General features: G+C 36.0%; 1 protein-coding gene across 10 annotated transcripts in view; it reads left to right on the top strand.

Annotated features, from left to right (window-relative positions):
• The window catches only part of ADGRG6 (adhesion G protein-coupled receptor G6), a 136886-nt gene that overhangs the window by 47460 nt on the left and 69695 nt on the right, over nucleotides 1–19731 (top strand). For 5 of the 10 annotated variants that reach the window (XM_032274602.1, XM_032274600.1, XM_032274598.1 and 2 more), the window contains exons 3-4: nucleotides 16263–16604; nucleotides 18874–19497. In XM_032274602.1, the coding sequence (XP_032130493.1) occupies nucleotides 16263–16604; nucleotides 18874–19497 (966 nt within the window). Of the gene's footprint in view, nucleotides 1–9600; nucleotides 13146–16259; nucleotides 16605–18873; nucleotides 19498–19731 lie in introns of those variants that run through there. The other 5 variants (XM_032274593.1, XM_032274599.1, XM_032274597.1 and 2 more) reach the window with 2 other exon arrangements.

Below are 19731 nucleotides of genomic sequence, written 5' to 3'. Positions count from 1 at the left end.
ATCCATTTTCTCTTTAATATTTATAATGTGTGCCTTATGCAGAGTATGTGCCGAATAAATATAAAGTGACTAGAGTGAGACAGGGGTATTATATGAAATCAAATTTAATCTCATCCTCAAGTGGAATTCAGTTTAACTTTTATTATGATCAGTGGGAGGAAGGAGCAAGCAAATTTGTCAGTTCTTCTACCATAGAAAAATCTTGATTATTAAAAAGCAATTATCTTGTATGGTTATACTGCCCAAAAGCAATTTCTAGATTCAAAGCTATTCCTATCAAACTACCAACATCATTTTTTTTCACAAAATTAGAAAAAAATTTTCTAAAATTCATATGGAATCAAATAAGAGGCTGAACTAAAGCAATCCTAAGCAAAAAGAACAAAGTTGGGGCATCACTCTACCAGACTTCAAACTATACTACAAGGCTACAGTAACTAAAACAGCATGGTACTGCACTAAAACAGACAGACTAAGGAAACAGGACAGAGAACCCTGAAATAAAGTCACACACCTGCAACTACCTGATCTTTCACAAAACTGACAAAAACAAGCAATGGAGAAAGGGTTCCCCATTCAATAAATGGTGCTGGTATAACTGGCCGCCCTTATGCAAAAGATTGAAACTGGACCCCTTCCTTACAAAAATCAACATAAGATAAATTAAAGATTAAATGTAAAACCCTAAATTATAAAAACCTTGGAAGACAACCTAGGAAATACCATTCTGGTCATTGGCCTTGGCAAAGACTTTATGACCAATTCCCAAAAACAACTGTAGTGGAAACAAAAATTCACAAGTGGGACCTGATTAAAGAGCTTCTGCACAACAAATGAAACTATCAACAGAATAAACAGACAGCCTATAGAAGGGAAAAATATTCACTATGCATCCAACAAAGGTCAGATATCCAGAATCTGAAAGGAACTTGAACAGATTAGCAAGGAAAAAACAACCCCTTAAAAGTGGGCAAAAAACATGAACAGACACCTACTCAAAAGATGACATACATGTAGCCAACAAATATATGAAAAAAAAATGCTCATCACTAATCATTAGAGAAATGCAAACAAAACTACAATGAAATACCATCTCATACCAGTCATAATGGCCATTATTAGAAATTCAATAAACAACAGGTGCTAGTGAGGTTGCAGAGAAAAGGGAACACTTATATACTGCTGTCAGAAGTGTAAATTAGTATAGCCACCATGGAAAGCAGTGTGGAGATTTTTTAGAGAACTCAAAACAGAACTACCATTTGACCCAGCAACCCCACTACTGGATATATACCCAAAGGAAAATAAATAATTTTACCAAAAAGACACTTGCATGTGTATGTTCACTGCAGCACTATTCACAATAGCAAAGACATGGAGTCAACCACGATGCCCATTAATGGTGGACTAGATAAACAAAATGTGATCCATATACACCATGGAATACTATGCAGCCATAAAAAAGGCTGAAATCATTTCCTTTGCAGCAACATGGATGCAGCTGGAGGCCATTATCCTAAGTGAACTAACGTAGGTACAGAAAACCAAAAATAACACATGTTCTCATTTCTAAGTGGGAGCTTGAATTGAATACATGTGGACATAAAGACAGGAACAGTAGACACTGGGGACTGCTTGAGGAGGGAGGATGGAAAAACGGCATGGGTCCAAAGGCTGCCTCTTGGTTACTGTGCTCCCTGTGTTGGTGACTATTTGTACCCCAAGCCTCAGCAGCACACAAGTTTTCCATGTAACAAATCACGTCTACCCTCTGATCCTAAAATAAAAGTGGAAAAAAAATCTTATATCACTAACATATATATTTGCATAAGTATATATGTTGATATTGTATATATTTTGAAATACACATGTCAAGTAGACATGCTGCCTGACCCCAGGGAAATTGTGTGAACATACATGTGCATCCAAAAAGCATTTACATTACGTATATGCGTGTAATAGTTCTCCCATTTATTTGCTTTTTAAAAAACTTGTCTCTTATGAATTCAGAGTGCTTAAGAAAAAAATATCTGACAAGGAAGGCAAGCAAATAAAATTAGATGAAGAGTGCCAAGGAAAGCAATCCTAAATTTCAGAGGGCATGCCATGAGGTAGTCAGATTTTCTCCCTCTCCTTTCTCTCCCCACCGCAAATGAACCCAAGCCTTTTCCTGTGTGAGATGAAGGAAATCTATAACTTTGTGTATTGGCATTACACAGTGTCACAGTGTGAACTCAAGATAAGTGGATCGTCTTGGAGATACACACTTGCTGTTTTTTCTTTTCTCTCTACTTCCATTTTTATTGGATAACCCCCAAAGAATCAAAGAGGAAACAGCTAAAGTCTCCCACCCAAGCTAAAGGCTCTCACCCAAGCTGTTTATTTAAAATAAAATAAATTTTATTTTACTTCTTTGTATTCTTTATCACCAATTGTCACAGAAGGTCTAGAGGAAAAGGTGACAGTTTAATCTACCATGATGCTATTCTAATTATGTTTAAGAAGATGCCACTCATCTTGCAATGGTTTAATCATGATTGATATCAAACATTCTTAGTGTAGAATGTCTCCCTCCCAGCCTTTTCCTAAAATCTTGCATCAAATCAATTGAGACTTGACATTATCTTTTCTTTTTAAAAAGTTTCTTTTCTGATTTTTAAAATCCAACAAAGACAGCAAAAGGATTACTATAATAATATTACTTGGATGTTGTATCAAGTGGGCTAGAATTTGATGTACTTTTTAAATTAAAATTTTATTAACATTAAAATTTGCCTCAATTCATGGTTTTGTTTAAACGGTTGATCTCACTTAATGAGATTTTATGTTTTTCTTTTTACATTTCTGAAAAGAGTGTGCCCCAAGAGGAGGATTTACACATCTTCTTGCATAGCTTTTACATCACTAGTGGTATAAAAAAAAATCAAACTTTGAATTGAAAGACTGTACCTAAAAATGGCGTCATGAAGCAAATGGGTAGAACTAGACAGGATATAGTGCTGTCTTTGTCTTTTGCTTCACAGCCGCCCAAATCTAATTGTTGAATAATGTGCTTTAGAGGACAGTAGTTTCTTTCAAACTGAAACACTGCAGAAAGTTCCACCCAGGCAATGTGCTATTTCTAGTCAAGTATATGGAGACTTTACATGCAGAGAGCAGCTGTAAAGATGTTGAGATAAGAGCAACTTCGAAGCCAGTTCAAATAGAAACTTAGATTTGTGTCCAAAATAGCTTATATGAGTTATAGATGTTTAATGTTTAGCCCTCCTTTAAGCAGATATTTAAATATAATAAAAAATGATTTTTAGATTTTGCCTTTCTCATTTTCTTCTGTTAAAAAACTTTGCTGTGTCTGAGTTGTTAATGACCATGTATAATCCTCAATTTGTCAGTTATACATTATTAAGTCTTATATGAAATTACCTCTAACATTCTCTTTTGTGTTTTCACCAGGAGTTCAGCCAGAATTTTAAATTCAGTGTGATATATATATTTCTTACCGATTATTTGTATAAGACAAATAGTAATCAAGGAATTTCATCGGCATTGTGCGCGTTTGAATTATGTCTTAGTTTTATAGAAAAGAAATCTGTAAAACATTGTAAAATTGCATCCCTAAAAGGGACATATTAGAGAAAAAAGCCATTTAAAATATATTCCTTTCAGACAAAATTGTACATATATAAAGTATTAACATTAATTTACAAGCAAATCTTAAGTATTATTAAATTTTTAGCTCATTTTGCATAGTGGAACTAACAGTTCATCTACTTAGAAACTGTACCACATTGACTGGATGGTCCTTCAGTAAAATACCTGATGCCTTGTCCTTCCTAAAAACTGAAAATCTGATGATTATATTATAGGGAGAAGACAATCATTTTGATTTCTTTGAATAGATATTCAACTCAGATTATCTTAGCTAATAACTTATAGAATGATCTATCATCCAGACATCTCCTATTTACTTTCATTTACTATTAAAGAACGCAAAAACCTGGGGTTTCTCATCTCTTTTCTGGTTGAGATCTGATGGCAAAATGGCACATAGTTTCCCACTAGATACTCTTCTGTAGAGGAGCAGAATATTTGTATCTAAAACTCTGTATTTATATTGAAATTCCAAATTGCCATTTTTTTTTTGAAATTTCCCTTTTAATTTTTCTGGAAGATGGACCTCCCCATATAATTTCAGTGATCACCAGGGCTCAATCTGCCCAGCCATCAGTGTTATTTTCATGGAGAATGAGGAGACTATACTGGTTTATAGTTTAGGGTTATGGTAATAATATATCTATTATTATTTTGAAATGACTTTCCATAGAACTTCCCTACTTGATATTCTAAATGGGATCATGGAAGTAATCTATGTATTGAAATACTATTTCTTTCTCTCAAACACTACACAAAGCTAGGTGGTAATCAAGAGCATAGAAGCAATTTTGCAGAGATTTCAAATGATTATTCAACTACCCCTGATAGTGAGTGGAACAGACAAATGCAGCTGAGCACGCCTGTGCTCTCCAGCGACAGAGAGTGAGGTTTGCCACCATTCAAACCTCTAGGGCACTGACAAGCTTCTATTTTTAGGTCTGTGCCTCCTATTGGAAACATGCTGCACTGTGTGCCCTGTAGACCACCCAGCCCACCCAGTTTTGGTGGTTTGGCCTTCTCTAAGGCTTGCCTGCAGGTGTGACCTTACTTACCCACCTAGAACAAGCTACTCTGCCGTTTTTCTGAAGTTTAAAAATATGACTGGCTAAAAGAAGACAGTAAGCAAGTCGATTTTTATACTGCCCTGAAAAGTTATAATTATAAAGTTTAGTGAACTTCATGAACTTTTTCAAGCATGTTTTTGCTGCAAACTTGTGATTGATGTGGAGGCCCCCTGGGGCATAGGTAAAACAGTTGAAAGGTAGGAAGTTGAGTGAGCTGCCTCTTGTACATAACCTGACAGAGGCTTATAAGGTTAGCATCAACATTGCCTCAGCCCCAGCCCAGTGCAATTTGAAATTAGATAAAAATTTTGGCAACGGTGTGGCAAACCAAAACTCAACCTTGCTTTTCTGTAGTTCTATTAACTTTATAAAAGTAATAAGCTATTTTTTGTAAAGTAAGCTGTTAGGCATCAAGGGCACACTAAAGCAGCTGTATTAAGTAGAAAGGAGGTGATTTTTTTTTTTCCTGATGTAACCACACTCTAAATCTTCACAATCTGTCACAGCTTACTCTGTAATTCTAAGCCAGCAATATTCAAAATCACACAATAAGCACTGTTAGCAAGATGTGGAAATTTTCTTGAGCAGCAGGAATGTACCCCAGAAGTCAGGATGTTTGCTGACCATTAGCTCTACTTGCATGCAACCTGTATTGGCTGTCCCTTATGGCACTCAGACTTATGGCTCCAAAGTGGGCAAATGAACACAAACAGTCTCATGAACACTCAAAAAGAGTTTCTTGCTTAATAATCCTGTGAACTATACAGGGCACTACTTTCCTTAGGGAAGCATCATATGTCTTCATAACTCTCTTGGAAACTTCCTTCTAGTATAGGGAAAAATTGAGGCTCTGTTATGTGTCAGAACCTGAATCTGCCACCCATAGTAGAGCTGTAGAACCAAAAGATAATTTTTTTTTTCAGATGTGAAAATCAAAGCCTCAGGGGCTAGTGACTAGCTCAAGGTCATATGGTTTGTTAATGGAGGGGCCAAGACCAGAAGCCACTGTGATCTCACTTCTAACACAGCCAGATATCCACATAAGCACAAATTACTTCAAGAAGAGGGTGATTTAGTCTGTCTCCTTTTATCTGGCACAAAGTAATCACTTACTAGATGCTAGTTGTTGTTAGAGTTATTTTTATTTTTATTTCCCTCCCTCTCCAGATGTTATTGTGTTTCACAACAATATGATTTAAGGGTTTAAGTGGCTTGTATTCAGATTTTAAAGAAAAGATCTTGTGTAAGTTTAGGTCTGGAGAAGATCTCGAGAGACCTTCTAGTTTCGCTTTATAATAATATTGTCCTTCCCACAATGATTTTTTTACACAGTAAGAAAATGTTTCTTTTTAGCAAGATCTTGTGATTTTAGCTAGAAGATAGTTTGAATAGAAGAAAACTTTTTAAATTTCATTTTCAGGCGTTGCTGAAAAAAATTAAGATTCTCTGTTTCTGTTTCCCTCCCTCTCTCATTCATACATGCCTACTCCCCTAATACATTATACTTGAGATTTATATGAAGTTAACATTTTATAAATACTTTGAAAACTAATTCCAGTGATGAATTAAAGCATTAGATGGATAGCATATTTAAACAAGCTGTTCATGTATAAAATGGAAAGTTTTCCTGAAAAAAGGAAACACATTATTTAAAAAAAAATCTGTATTATGGAATTTTTACATCAGCTCTTATTACTAAGATGTTTACATAAAAAGTGTTCCATAAAGGGGAAAAATTATGCCGGTTGCACCTATAATTTGCTTTGCTCCAAACCTTAGCTATTTAAACTGCTTCCATTTATGTGCACAAACCTGAATGGGTTTTTTTTATGCCCTCAAATTAAAGGCCTATTTGGAAAACTTGAGCTAACATGCACACTTATCCTGCCACTACCATCTTTTTCCCAATATATTCTCTCAATTTATTGGGAAGGTAAGTTTGTAAACACAAAATTTGCCCTAGCTACTAATTTCAGGTCCTTCACCTGCACCACATAACATGGAATAAATAGGAAGCAATAACCCTCTGGTGACCATATGTAAAGACATCTAAAAGAAAACTGAACATGAAAGGAAGTAGGAGCTCAGAAAATTAGATTAATGAATGAACAAACCAAAATATGGCTAACATGCTTTGCTATTTAATAACAACCACAGTCCCAACAACACTGAAAACTAATATTATTTGAGCATCTTACTGTGAGTCATGTATGGTCCCAGTACTTTATATAGATAGCTCATTGGCTACATTCATGTGCTCAAGAAGTTAGTTATGCACCATTTAGCCAGTAATGACATCATTACCTTCAAGGGTATTAGAACTATAATTAGCTTTTATGAGGCTAAGACATTCTCTACTTATGTTGGTAGTATTTAGCAGTATTTTTCTGGTTAATGCCAACATAAATCTGTTCCACCCTGCAATGCTGCCTAGGTAATCCATATGGAAAGATTTTCTGTGACATTCTAAAGTGAGATGAACATTAGGTGAGTTTGTGCATTTTAAGTTTCCCTAGCCTGTCTTTAGGGGAAATAAAACTAATAAGATCAAAATGATACAAATCTCCGATGAACATTAGAATAGATCCTTTGCTGCTTGTCTGTCTTATCATCAGCAGTTAGGCTCATTTCAGAGAATTCAGTCTTCATAGAATAAATCTGCCTTGCCACTGTGACTGCTGTGCTCTTTCTACAGTGTAGCTCGCTGGCTTTTGTCTGTCTTCTTGTCATCTGTCAGGTCCTTGGACTACAGTGATTCTTACAAGGATCTTTGTTAACTGGTAGTTTCGTGCTGTTTATGTACAAAGGAGCAAGGCTTTAAAAAGTATCTGTGTTGGCCTGGTGCAGTGGCTCATGCCTATAATTCCAGCACTTTGGGAGGCTGAGCTGGGAGGATCGCTTGAGTCCAGGAGTTTGAGAGCAGCCTTGGCAACATTATAAGATCCCATCTCTACAGTTAAAAAAAAAATAGCTGGGCATGGTGGTGCATGTGTGTGGTCCCAGCTACTCAGGAGACTGAGATGGGAAGACTGCTTGAGCCCAGGAAGTTGAGACTTCAGTGAGCCATGATTACATCAGTGCACTCCAGGCTGGGAGGCGGAGCAAGGCCCTATATCAAAATAAAAAAAAATTAAAAAAAATCTGTGCTAAGCACAAATCTGGTTATTTTACTTTCCCCAAATTGAAACTTTTTTATTTTCCCTACTTCTGTTAGTGTAATATTTCATTTTCTCTAGTAGGGGTTGCAAAATCCCGCAAAATCTTATCTCTGCCTACCTTGCCATCTTTATCTCTTATTTCTCCCCACTTTACACATGATACTCCAGCTGACTTAATTCTTAAATTACTTGAACAGTCTATGTACTCTTGTACCTTCTGAACTCACTCTTTTCAGTTTTGTCTCTGCCTTCCCCCTTTATTTGGCTCACTCCCAAGCTACATATTTACATCTCAGTTTCTTGCTGATTTATTAGAAATAGTACTGGTTCTATGAAGTCTAAACCCAGGCTACGGTACAGCACTCATCTGTTCTATCAGAGCACCTGCTCTATCAAGAACACCTGTTCTATCAGAGCAATTATCACTGTATCATCACTATCTACTTATCTGCATTTTCAATAATCCATAAATTCCATAAAATCAGAGGTTATATCTTCTGCATGATTGTATTCCCAGAACCTGGCACAGTGCCAGGCACATAAATGTTTGATAGGTATTTCTTAAGTTCAGGGATGTGGGGAGACGAGAAGAGGTAAGTTAGGAAGTGTGAACAGGGCAAATAAGGAGTGCTCTGTATGTCAGTCAAGGGTCTTATCTTGTTGGATCCCAGAGAAGATTTGAAGTTAGAGAAAACTTTTATACTTGCATTTTGATAGATCTTTCTGGTAGTGATGTGGAGGATGAGTTAGTTGCAGGTGACAAGAGTATTGAGAAGGAGACCAAACTTTTATCCAAGAGAGAAAAAATGAGAACCTTAAACTATAGGACCTTAAACTATGGGAATGAGATGAGGGACAGATTTAACAACTATGAATAAAACAAATGGCATGGCCCTTGGCAGATTATTTGAGATGGTGTGGAAGAAAGAAGAGGGATGTTCAGAATCCTAGTTTGGATGATGTTCATGCCACTAACAATTATAAGGAGGAAAAAGACAAATTATTTGAGGAATGGTGTTTGGAATGATGGTTCTATGGGATATCCAAGTGGAGATATTGAGTAGGTCTTTGCAAACTAGGGTATGGTGCTCAGTAGCACATGTATGTGATGAACATTTAAGTATAATGAAGGCTTTTGTTCAGATGAGATTAGCCAGAGAGAATGAGTATATAGAGGAGAGGTCTGTAGAGTACTGGCTTGAGGCACACTGGGTTGCAATGAACAGCAATCTATTAAAACCAAGTAAGTAGTAGGGTGGTAGGTATAATAAGCATTATTGTCATGTAATTCAAGGACAAACCATGAGGAACAGCTCCTACCATTCATTACTGGATGTGGAATGGCTGGCATTAAAGCCCTTCTGTTTCTGAAAGGTCTGGTTTTCTCTCATCTCAGTGCTCTACATTTTCTTTTCTTTCTTTCTTTCTTTCTTTTCTTTTCTTTTCTTTTCTTTTCTTTTTTCTTTTCTTTCTTCTTTCTTTTTCTTAATTGAAATGAAGTTTGACTCTGTCACCCAGGCTGAAGTGCAGTGGTGAGATCTCAGCTTACTGCAACCTCCAGCTCCTGGGTTCAAGTGATTCTCCTTCCTGAGCCTACCAAGTAGCTGGGATTACAGGTGTGCACCACCACGCCTGGCTAATTTTTGCATATTTAGTAGAGATGGGATTTCTCCATGTTGGCCAGGCTGGTCTCAGACTCCTGGCCTTATATTATCCACCTGCATCCGCCTCCCGAAGTGTTGGGATTATAGCCATGAGCCACTGCTCCTGGCCTCTACATTTTCTCTCTTACCCTTTCCTCTGTTAGCCCCTTAGCCTCCTGTATTTCCAAGTGGCCAAGGCAGCTGCTACCTTTAAATTTCTATAATGTCATCATTCCTCTTTTTGTCATTCTCTGTATAAATTTTGTGTGTCTCTAACTTGAAGTTCTCAAAGAAAGAGAGCATTTGGCTGATTAGCAAAGCCTATAGTTTGGTTCCCTTCAGGTCAGGGGTTCACTCCTTGGGCCAAGTAGTACAAAGATGTCAGCAAGAGCTGTGAGAGGAGACAGATCCTCTTGGGAGAAGGTGTACCTATGGAGATTGAGTAGCTTCTGTAGTAAACTGTTATTTAAAGCAGCATGCCCCAGAGTATAACATGCTTATTAATAATCTGAGAATTTTGTTTAAATGTAAATTTTGTCTAGCAGGTCTGGGTTATTCCGTGTGTCAACAAGCTCTCAGGTAATGCTGATGCTGCTTGTCTGAGGTCCTTCAGCCAAACACAAAAGGATTGTAAAGGAAGGGTAGCAGAGGCCATGTTTGGAGAGGGCAGAGAGCAGGAAGGAAATGAGGAGAATGGAGAATCTGTGGGTAAGAGACTGCCCAGAAGGACCATGTGCTCAGAGACAGCCAATGTTGGAGAGGGTGAGCAAAATAAAAATGAAAGCCACTTTAATATGAACACTATGCACAATTTTGTAAGTTCTTGTCAGCTGAGTCCAAAGGTCTATGGATTCGCGAGCAAGAAGGTCCACAGCTGGATAAATCCAGAGTTGGGGATTTGCAGAACAGAAATGGGGAAGAGAATAAGCAACTTGAATTAATATGTTAACCAGGAGGTCGATTTTGTGATAGATCATGCAGTTTATGTTGTTTCAAATTATTCAGTGCCTTTAGATTGTTTTTTAAAAGCTGGAAAAGACTCAACCATTGCTTAACAGAGAATAGTTTCTCATGAAAATAAGTGCGGGTATGTGTACATATGCATACCCATATGCTTGTGTGTCTAATCCTCTTGCAAGTGATGTATCTCTACATAACAGGCTGACTCTGGAACGATTTATAACAGTTCACTTGTTTGGATCTTCAGAAAGTATTATCTTTTGCAGTCAGACATGGAATGTTCTCTTGCCAACGTAATTATGGAAAGACAGAACTCAAAGTTTAAACATTAACAGTATTGCAGAAGAAAGATGTTTTTCAGGGTGTGATGCATGTGAGTATCTTTGGAGATTAAAAAAATTGTCAGTCTTAATGGTGCCTCATCAAGGAAACTTCAGTTCAACATCTTAGTTTTCTAGTCATGTTAAACTTAATTGAACTGATTCAAGTAAGTTGGTACCCTTTTGAACCTATGCTTAAGTCGTTGTAGTAGCTTCATATTCAGGGTGTTTCCAAAGAACATTTTGGGGTTGACCCATTACAGAGGGAAATGAAACAATTATCTGGCTGACTCAGGAAACCATTGTTTTAGGAGGCATGTGTGAATGAACTGGTATTTTGACATGGCCGTCAGAAGCTCTGGTAGGGGACTGGAATGCCCCATGTAACCGTGCTTTAAGAGAGACCCTCCTCAAGCATAGAAATGCTATTTTTGAATGCAGAGCTTGAGGAGGAATGGAGAGTGTGGTGGGGATACTTGCCAAGTCTGTCACATTAACAGAATCACAGGTGTCACAGGCAGATTGCCTTGGATTCCTTGCCATCTTGAAAAATCTGGATAGGGGTCTGAAATCACTTAAAATACTTTGATGAAGTCATCCATTTCTGCATATTATCAATCATTTAATACATGCCAGCATCTAAAATGTTACTGATATTTTACCTTTCAATGATGTTACATCTGACAGAAATTTACTTAGATCTGGAGAAATGGTATCTGTCTATCCTGGCTTTTTACTGACTTAGGTAATAGAACTGGTTCTAGAATTCTTAGTTGCTGGCCCTTAGGTTTAATCTTTAGAAGCCACCAAGACTACTAAATATTTTAAATGTTTTTAAGCAACAAATGAGCTTTTCATGTGTTAGAACTTAATATATCCTCATGGATAATTCAAATAATGACTGAATAAATGCAGACCAAGCAGGCAACTTAAACTACATGTTCTGGAGATAATTTTCACTGGCCAGGTTTTCCTACAAATTCATCAGTTACAGTTTTATGTATGTTCAGATAAAAATCAAGATTAACTTAAATGAATTCATTTTGTTCACCATTTAGTACAGTCTAGAGAAAGCCATTATTCAATATCATCCACAAATCTGTGATGAAAGAAGCTAAAATTGATCTCCATTTTGATTTATCTCTTGGGATCTAAACTTCTTGTTTTAAAGAGATTTTAAAGAATAGGCATTTGGATTTTATAAAGAAGTACTTGTAGCAAAGGTAGAGTAAGAATCCAAATCTGAAATTTAAAAAAAATTCATAAGGTAATGGTTATTAGATTTGTATCAAAATGTTATTTATCAATTGAATTAGCCTTTGGTGTGACTAGAAGATTTTTCATTATAGATCGGAGTTTCATTGAAAAATAAACTTTTGTAAAAATACACAAAAGAAAATTACTGCTAAATATTTGTAAGCATAGGCAAGAACTGAGGGTGGAATTTGGTTTGTTGTTTGTTTGGATTACTTGCAAACTTTGCTTTTATAAATTGTATGTAAGAATATGTTACCATATCTGTCTTTGAGAACATATTGAGTCAGATGCTTTGAGTTGGATAGCCTTTAGAATCCATGTTAATCCTGACTTTACCAATACCTCATTCAATGGCTACTTCAGTAACCATCTAATTAAGTAGCCCTGACTCTTAAGAGAGAACAAAGTAATTACTTAGTAGGCTAGCTCATCGTGTAGGAATCAATTGGCAGCGATATTTGATTACTCCAAATTGTAAAATTCAAAGCACTATATTTCATACTTCCTAATATTCTTTATTAAGGTGTTTCCCAATCAGTTTCTTAAAATATGTTTCTTTTAGAGTGATGAAACTATTTTTAAGAAATTGTCCATTTAAAAATTTTAAAGAAGTACTTGAGCTCCCCATTTTGCTCTGTTTTTTGTTTAGTTGTGGCAACTTTTTTCTTCCTTGAAAGACACTTACGCTTACATGCAGAAGGGCTGGTTTGAATTTTGGTGCTATTATCAATTAGATGTGTGACTTCATGTGAGTTGTCCAATATATATTAGCCTCATTTGTTTATAGATAGAGGTGGTAATAATGCTCAGGGTTATTATAATGTTAAATGAGATATATGGGAAAGCTTGTTATTGTGAATTGTTGTATAAGTATAATGAACAGGATGTTATTGTGTCTAGTTTAATTGACATTTCATCTATTTAAGATAATTACTATTTAGTAGTACTATCTCTAAATGCTGTCTAGCCACGGAAGATACGAATCATATGGAAGAATATGTCAAATGTTTTTCTGAATTCATGTTATGGGTCTCATCTTTATCTTTTTTCTATTCCTCTGAATGCCTAAGGAAAAGAGATTCTACTAAGGTGGGCTGCTATTTTACCTCTCTTAAATTTTAAATGTACTGATTTTGTGTTATAGTAATTATTAATACTAGCCAACACTTAACTATGTCTCAAGTATGACTTCCAGGACTTTCCAATATTAATCTGTGTTATCCTTGCAATAACTCTGGGAAGTGAGTGCTGTTATTATCACCAGTGTAAAGGTGGAGAAACTGAGGCACAGATAAATTAACTTGTTAAAGATTATACAGCCAGTGTTATCAGTCAGGTTTAACTTTCTTATACCCTTCGGCAGGCATGGTGGTTCAGTCCTGTAATTTCAGTACTTTTGGAAGCCAAGGTGGGAGGATTGCTTGAGCCCAGGAGTTTGAGGCTGCAGCGAGGGCCACTGCACTCCTGCCTGGGTGACGGAGACCATACCCTGTCTCTAAAAAATAATAATGATAATAAATTTTCTTATACCATTTCTTCAGTTCTTAGGGAAGAGTTTGGCAAAAATAATATGTAAGATAAAGAAAGTCATGAACATTACCTGGGCCTTGGATATATAAAGTATGGTGTCTCATCTTGGAAAAATGATGCTGCCTGTCTGCATGTTGGGATGATGCTGAGATTATTGCTTATTTTCCTTTATATTTTTAATCTCCAATGCTTTATAAGTAGATAAATTATTGATAATTTACTAGGATTACTTCTCTCCTGAACCCAAGGCAAAGTAACATGAAGCTGAACTTATCAGAAAGTCCCTGTCATCGCAGTCCTGTGCTATGAGTGATATAATTGGAAGAAACAGCCCAACACCCCACCCAAAGAGATGTTCCAGAGCACATATATTCTATCTTCTTTTCAGACTTGGAATTTATTTGACTTGGTTATACTGCATGGAGTCATTCTTTAATTTAGACATGTTTCCATTCATTTAAGCTATTCATTTGTTAATAAATTTAGCAAATTTTACTGAAGATCTCCCATGTGCCAGGGATGTTGTGGGGTGCTGGAAAGTAGAATGGCAAATATGACAGTCACACACCCTCTGCTTGTTGAGTTTAAAAGCTAGTGGATGAAGATTGACAATAAGAAAATCATCTCACAAATGGAAGTAACACAAGGGCTCTGAATAGTGCTGCAAAACAGTGAAACATGGTACTCCAGGGATAGATAGGAGAAGGCATTTGGCAGACACTTGATGATTATCATTTGTTCTCCATTGTCTGTCTTTAGTCTTGTACAAGATATCAGAGACTTAGTGAGAAAGAACAGAGGGAGGACAAGTTAAAAAGAGTGGATGGGGATAGAGTTGGCAAAGTGAAACATTGAGTAATACAAGGTGGCCACAAAGAAAAGAAAAACCTCGACTGAGCGGTATAAAACATCACATTAGTCCTTGAATATATCACCATATCATAGAAGAATAGAAATATTTGTAGTAATTACCATTTTTCAAGAAATGTTATAGCATATGCATTCTAGTTAACTCATTAAAAGAAGGAGGGATATAAATTTAGTCATTTTAATTAATATGTTTATTTTATTGTTGGAAAGTTTATGTATCCATTTAATGACAATTTATCCAGTATTTTGGATAAATGAGATTATTGCCTTCATTTACATACATATGTAAAAGCAATATTAATATTAGTTGCAAAAGCATCTCTGGACAGGAAGATAGTAGACCTTGGTTTCTGGTTCCAGCTGCTGGACAAATAATAATTGAGAAGAACCTAACTATTTTCATTAGTGAATATGGGATAATAGCATTTCCCCTCTCTACCTCAGAAGGCTTTTTTCTTTATAATTTTTTCTTTATAATTCATTCAATTAATATTTATTTTACCTTACACTGAGAATACAGTGATGTGCAAAGGAGACATAATCTTAGATCTCATAGGACTTACAGTTCCATGGGAAAGATCAATGTTCATTTACAGTGGGTTTTAATTTTTCCATTCGTGGCCTGCAGTGCCATTCTCAAGTGTGCTCATGACATGCTCCCTCACTTCATTCAGTTAGGGCTCTCCTCAAATGTCACCTCTTTGGAGAACCACCATCTCCAGCATTCATTTCAGTCTCTTTTTATCCTTTGCTTTACTTTTCTTCCCCACCTTTATCTGTCATTACACTTGTTGTTATCTTTAGGTCCAAGACTGAAGTAGAGGAATCCTTTATCCAGCCAGGCGTAAGGGTGCACACCTCTAATCCCGGGTACTCGGGAGGCTGAGGTACTAGAATCTCTTGAGCCTGGTTGATGGAGGTTGCAGTGAACTGGTATCACGCCACTTCACTCCAGCATGGGCGACAGAGCAAGATTCTGTCTCAAAAAAAAAAAAAAAAAAAAAAAAAAAAGAATCCTTTATACAGAGACCTTGTCTTTCTTGCTTACTGGTATATATTATTTAGAATAGTACTTGGCACATAACAGGCTCACAACAAATATTCACTGGATGAATGAGTAAATGAGATGAGCCCACAAGCATGTAATTACCAACTGTGACAAACAAATGGGATAAGTGAACAAACTCAAAACTGTAAGTAATTCATGTATGCAAGGTGATGCTATTTATTTGAATTTTAGAAACAAAAATGTAGTCTGCCAGAAGATAGCTTATTATTTTTTCTATTGGGAGCTTCCTATTAAAATGTTCATTTTCTAAGAGTTTCTCTTCCTTTATACCCACGATTTATAATATTGAGTGCTATCTTTATGGTTCTGTAACCCCCTCCACCCCAGTTCAGTTACTCTCTAGAGTAGAGATTCTTAACTTGGATCAGTGAACATTTGTGAATTGCATCGTTGGCTCCTGAGGTTTCATTTCTCTCCTTGAAATTGTAACGTGTGTGGCCCCTGCTCATTTTAATGGAAAGAGTTCCTAAAACTGTCATCAGATTCTCCACTGTATAGCCTCCCAAGTTTAAGAATCGTTGCTTTAAAATTTTTTATTTCTCTTTTACTTTTTGTTCCTCTATTGGTATTTGGTGTTTCTCCTCAAGATGGTTTCATTTTCCATTGATTTTTCATGATTGTAGTTTGTTATTTTTAAGTATTTACTGCTTGATTTTCCCCAGCGTGTGGTATTCTTGGTTTATTGTACGCATCTGAACCCAGCCCTTCTCTCTGTCTCTCTTTTGTCTGTCCAGCAGTGTGGGGATGTGCCAACTGCCGAGTGGTTTTGTCCAACCCTTCTGGGACCTTTACTTCTCCATGCTACCCTAACGACTACCCGAACAGCCAGGCTTGCATGTGGACCCTCAGAGCCCCCACTGGTTACATCATTCAAATAACGTTTAACGACTTTGACATTGAAGAAGCTCCCAATTGCATTTATGACTCATTATCCCTTGATAATGGAGAGAGCCAGACTAAATTTTGTGGAGCAACTGCCAAAGGCCTATCATTTAACTCAAGTGTGAATGAGATGCATGTGTCCTTTTCGAGTGACTTTAGCATCCAGAAGAAAGGTTTCAATGCCAGCTACATCAGAGGTATGTAAACCAAAGGCAGCGCCAAACTTCTGCTTTCATTTAACATGTGCTGCAGTAAACACAAGGACCAGAAGACAGAGTTATGCTCTTTTATGTGAATGTGAATGATTAGGATTGGGATTTAAGGGCAAGAACCTGTTAATATTCTCTGAGCATTCTCGTTAGCAAAATGTAATTACCAGATCCAAAATCTTGTTATATTAGAGTTGAATTCTTTTCTATTGTTTATATGTAGAACATTTAAAGGCTGCTTGGAAGACACTGTAGATATTCCACTGCTAATAATTAAAATCTGTAATTCTAACATCTCTCCACTGAAAATTTAAAACATCCTTATTTAGAAATCATTTTATTTTGGGTTTTTATGTTGCCCTTTTATGGAACTATGGTAGGGAACAAATACAGAAAATGAACGTCAATTTTTAACCAGCTATTAACAACTTAAGCTAATAAATAACACAGCTTGAGGAAAACCTCCTAAAAATGGCTAACTGAAAGAAATAAGCGTACTTTTATTAAATATGTTTTCCATATTCTGGTACAACAGAACATTTAAATAATCTTTCTCTCTAGAACCTGTGTTTCCCTAAAGAAACCCAAGCTTCAGTATGATAAGACTTAGTTTTTACTGGTTTTTCTTCTTCTGAGCTTTCTAAGTAAAAACAAACAGAAAGGTACAACTATAAAAATGACTGTTATGACTTGGTTACTCTGTTTTTTTTATTCTGAACTTTCTAAGTAGAAACAAGCAAAAGGAAAGGTACAACTATGAAAATGACCCTCCCTATTATAAACTGTATTTTTTTAAATTGTGGAGCTATTTGTGTTTGCCATGGTTAAAACACACATGCTTAAATTTTTCAAAATAATGTTTTAAATTTTTCAAAATAATGTTTTGAAAATAATAAATATAGGACATTGGAAAAAAAAAAAGCAGCAAATTAGAATTACCTGTACAACTGTCACCCAGCCATAACCACTATAAAATGTTGATGGCGATATCTATTTTTAGGCTTTCAATTTTAACAATGCATGTGGTGTACTGGTTCAATTGTTAAGTTTCTCTTTGCATTAAGTAGACCTATAAACTACTTTATATTTAAAAGGTAGACTAAAATCCATGATTCCTTTAAATTCTATCATAGATTTTTACTAGAATAGTTATATTAAAATGATGTTTTATTATAGAACTATTCTTGATTTACTGAATATTAAAATATATTCAAACTGTTACTTATATGAAACCAGTATTAAAAAGTATTTTTGAGGAGAAATACGTCTTTCTCAAATTAGTTTCGCAATGGCTATTATATTAGCATAGGGCTAAATCTATTGTATTATTTAATAATTTTGCATGTAACATAGAAGGTTTAGGTGAATACATTTTTATTTTGAATTTATTGCACATCTATTATAATAATAGTACTTGTTCATTATTGCTGTGGTACTGGCACTGTTCTAAGCTTTGGGCATATTAACTTATTTAATTCTCATTGACCATATGTACAATAGGTGCCATTGTTGCCCATTTTACAGATAAGACAAAGGTAGAGAGAGATGAAGTAACATACCCAGGGTCACATGGCCACTACCCAGAAGAGCTGGAGTAAGAAGCTCTATGGTCTGCCCTTTTACTACTCAAAAACTAGTTATTTGCCTGGATACCTTACATTTCCATTCTATTGGACTTTTCACTAGACTCCCTCTCCTTAATAGAATTATCTTTGCATTTGTTCCTAAAATAGCCTGATGATGGCAGGAAAAATAGGAGGACATAGAGTATCTGAAACGAAGATGGTAGCAGAGAAATGTTTGGGAAGAGTGAAAAGTAATCGTTAATGAAAATAAGAACTATTATTTATGTTTAAAAATCCCTTGAAAAATAGTATTTTTATAATCTTAATGTATAAACATAGCCTTCCTGAAACCAGTTATTTCCTCAATTAGGTAGTTGGGGCTTTAAAATTGTTAATTTCTTAGTTTCAGGTTTAAAAAATACTTATCAGCTTGGCTGGCTGTCACTCAAAAGTTTAGGTGTGAGATCCAATCATAATTAGAGATGAAATGAGTAGAATTTCTTCTTCTTATTATTGGTATCAGACAATTGGTAATGGGCTGGTGACAAAGGATGGATGAGTAAGAAGGGAGGGGTGGGCAAATGGTAGATAAAAAGTTAACTAGCAGAAAGTGGTGGAGACCTTGATGTTTTGCATCACATTTGTCTGTGTTCTGAAGTTAACAGGTTTATCTCTGTTGTGTTTTGTCCTAGTTGCTGTGTCCTTAAGGAATCAAAAGGTCATTTTACCCCAGACATCAGATGCTTACCAGGTATCTATTGCAAAAAGTGTCTCCATTCCAGAGCTCAGTGCTTTCACACTCTGCTTTGAAGCAACCAAAGTTGGCCATGAAGACAATGATTGGACAGCTTTCTCCTACTCAAATGCATCCTTCACACAATTGCTCAGTTTTGGAAAGGCCAAGAGTGGCTACTTTCTATCCATTTCAGATTCAAAATGCTTGCTGAACAATGCATTACCTGTCAAGGAAAAAGAAGACATTTTTGCAGAAAGCTTTGAGCAGCTCTGCCTTGTTTGGAATAATTCTTTGGGCTCTGTAGGTGTAAATTTCAAAAGAAACTATGAAATAGTTCAATGTGATTCTACCATTAGTAAAGTTATTCCTGGGAATGGGAAACTGTTTTTGGGCTCCAATCAAAATGAAATTGCCTCTCTAAAAGGGGACATTTATAACTTTCGACTTTGGAATTTTACCATGAATTCCAAAATCCTCTCCAACCTCAGCTGTAATGTGAAAGGGAATGTAGTCGACTGGCAAAATGACTTCTGGAATATCCCAAACCTAGCGCTGAAAGCTGAAAGCAACCTAAGCTGTGGTGAGTTAGTAGCATGTTCCTTTTCTTTTAGTATTGTTCTATGAACATGATTGTCAACAAGGAATTATACACACACATATATGTATGTCTATATATATTCACACACACATATATAGTTGTCATTCAAAAGCTCTTTTAATTTTTAAAACATTGTCTGCTCAGCTATTACAGCACACATTTGATTATGAGCCATGCATGCTCCATCAAGACATTTGGTTTTATCATTCTTAAGTT

The sequence above is a fragment of the Sapajus apella genome, unplaced genomic scaffold, assembly GCF_009761245.1.
Source record: "Sapajus apella isolate SASKATOON/1434 unplaced genomic scaffold, GSC_monkey_1.0 scaffold6, whole genome shotgun sequence".
Lineage (NCBI taxonomy): Eukaryota > Metazoa > Chordata > Mammalia > Primates > Cebidae > Sapajus > Sapajus apella.
Note: the sequence above shows the minus strand (reverse complement) of the source record. Positions and strands in the feature narration are given on the sequence as shown.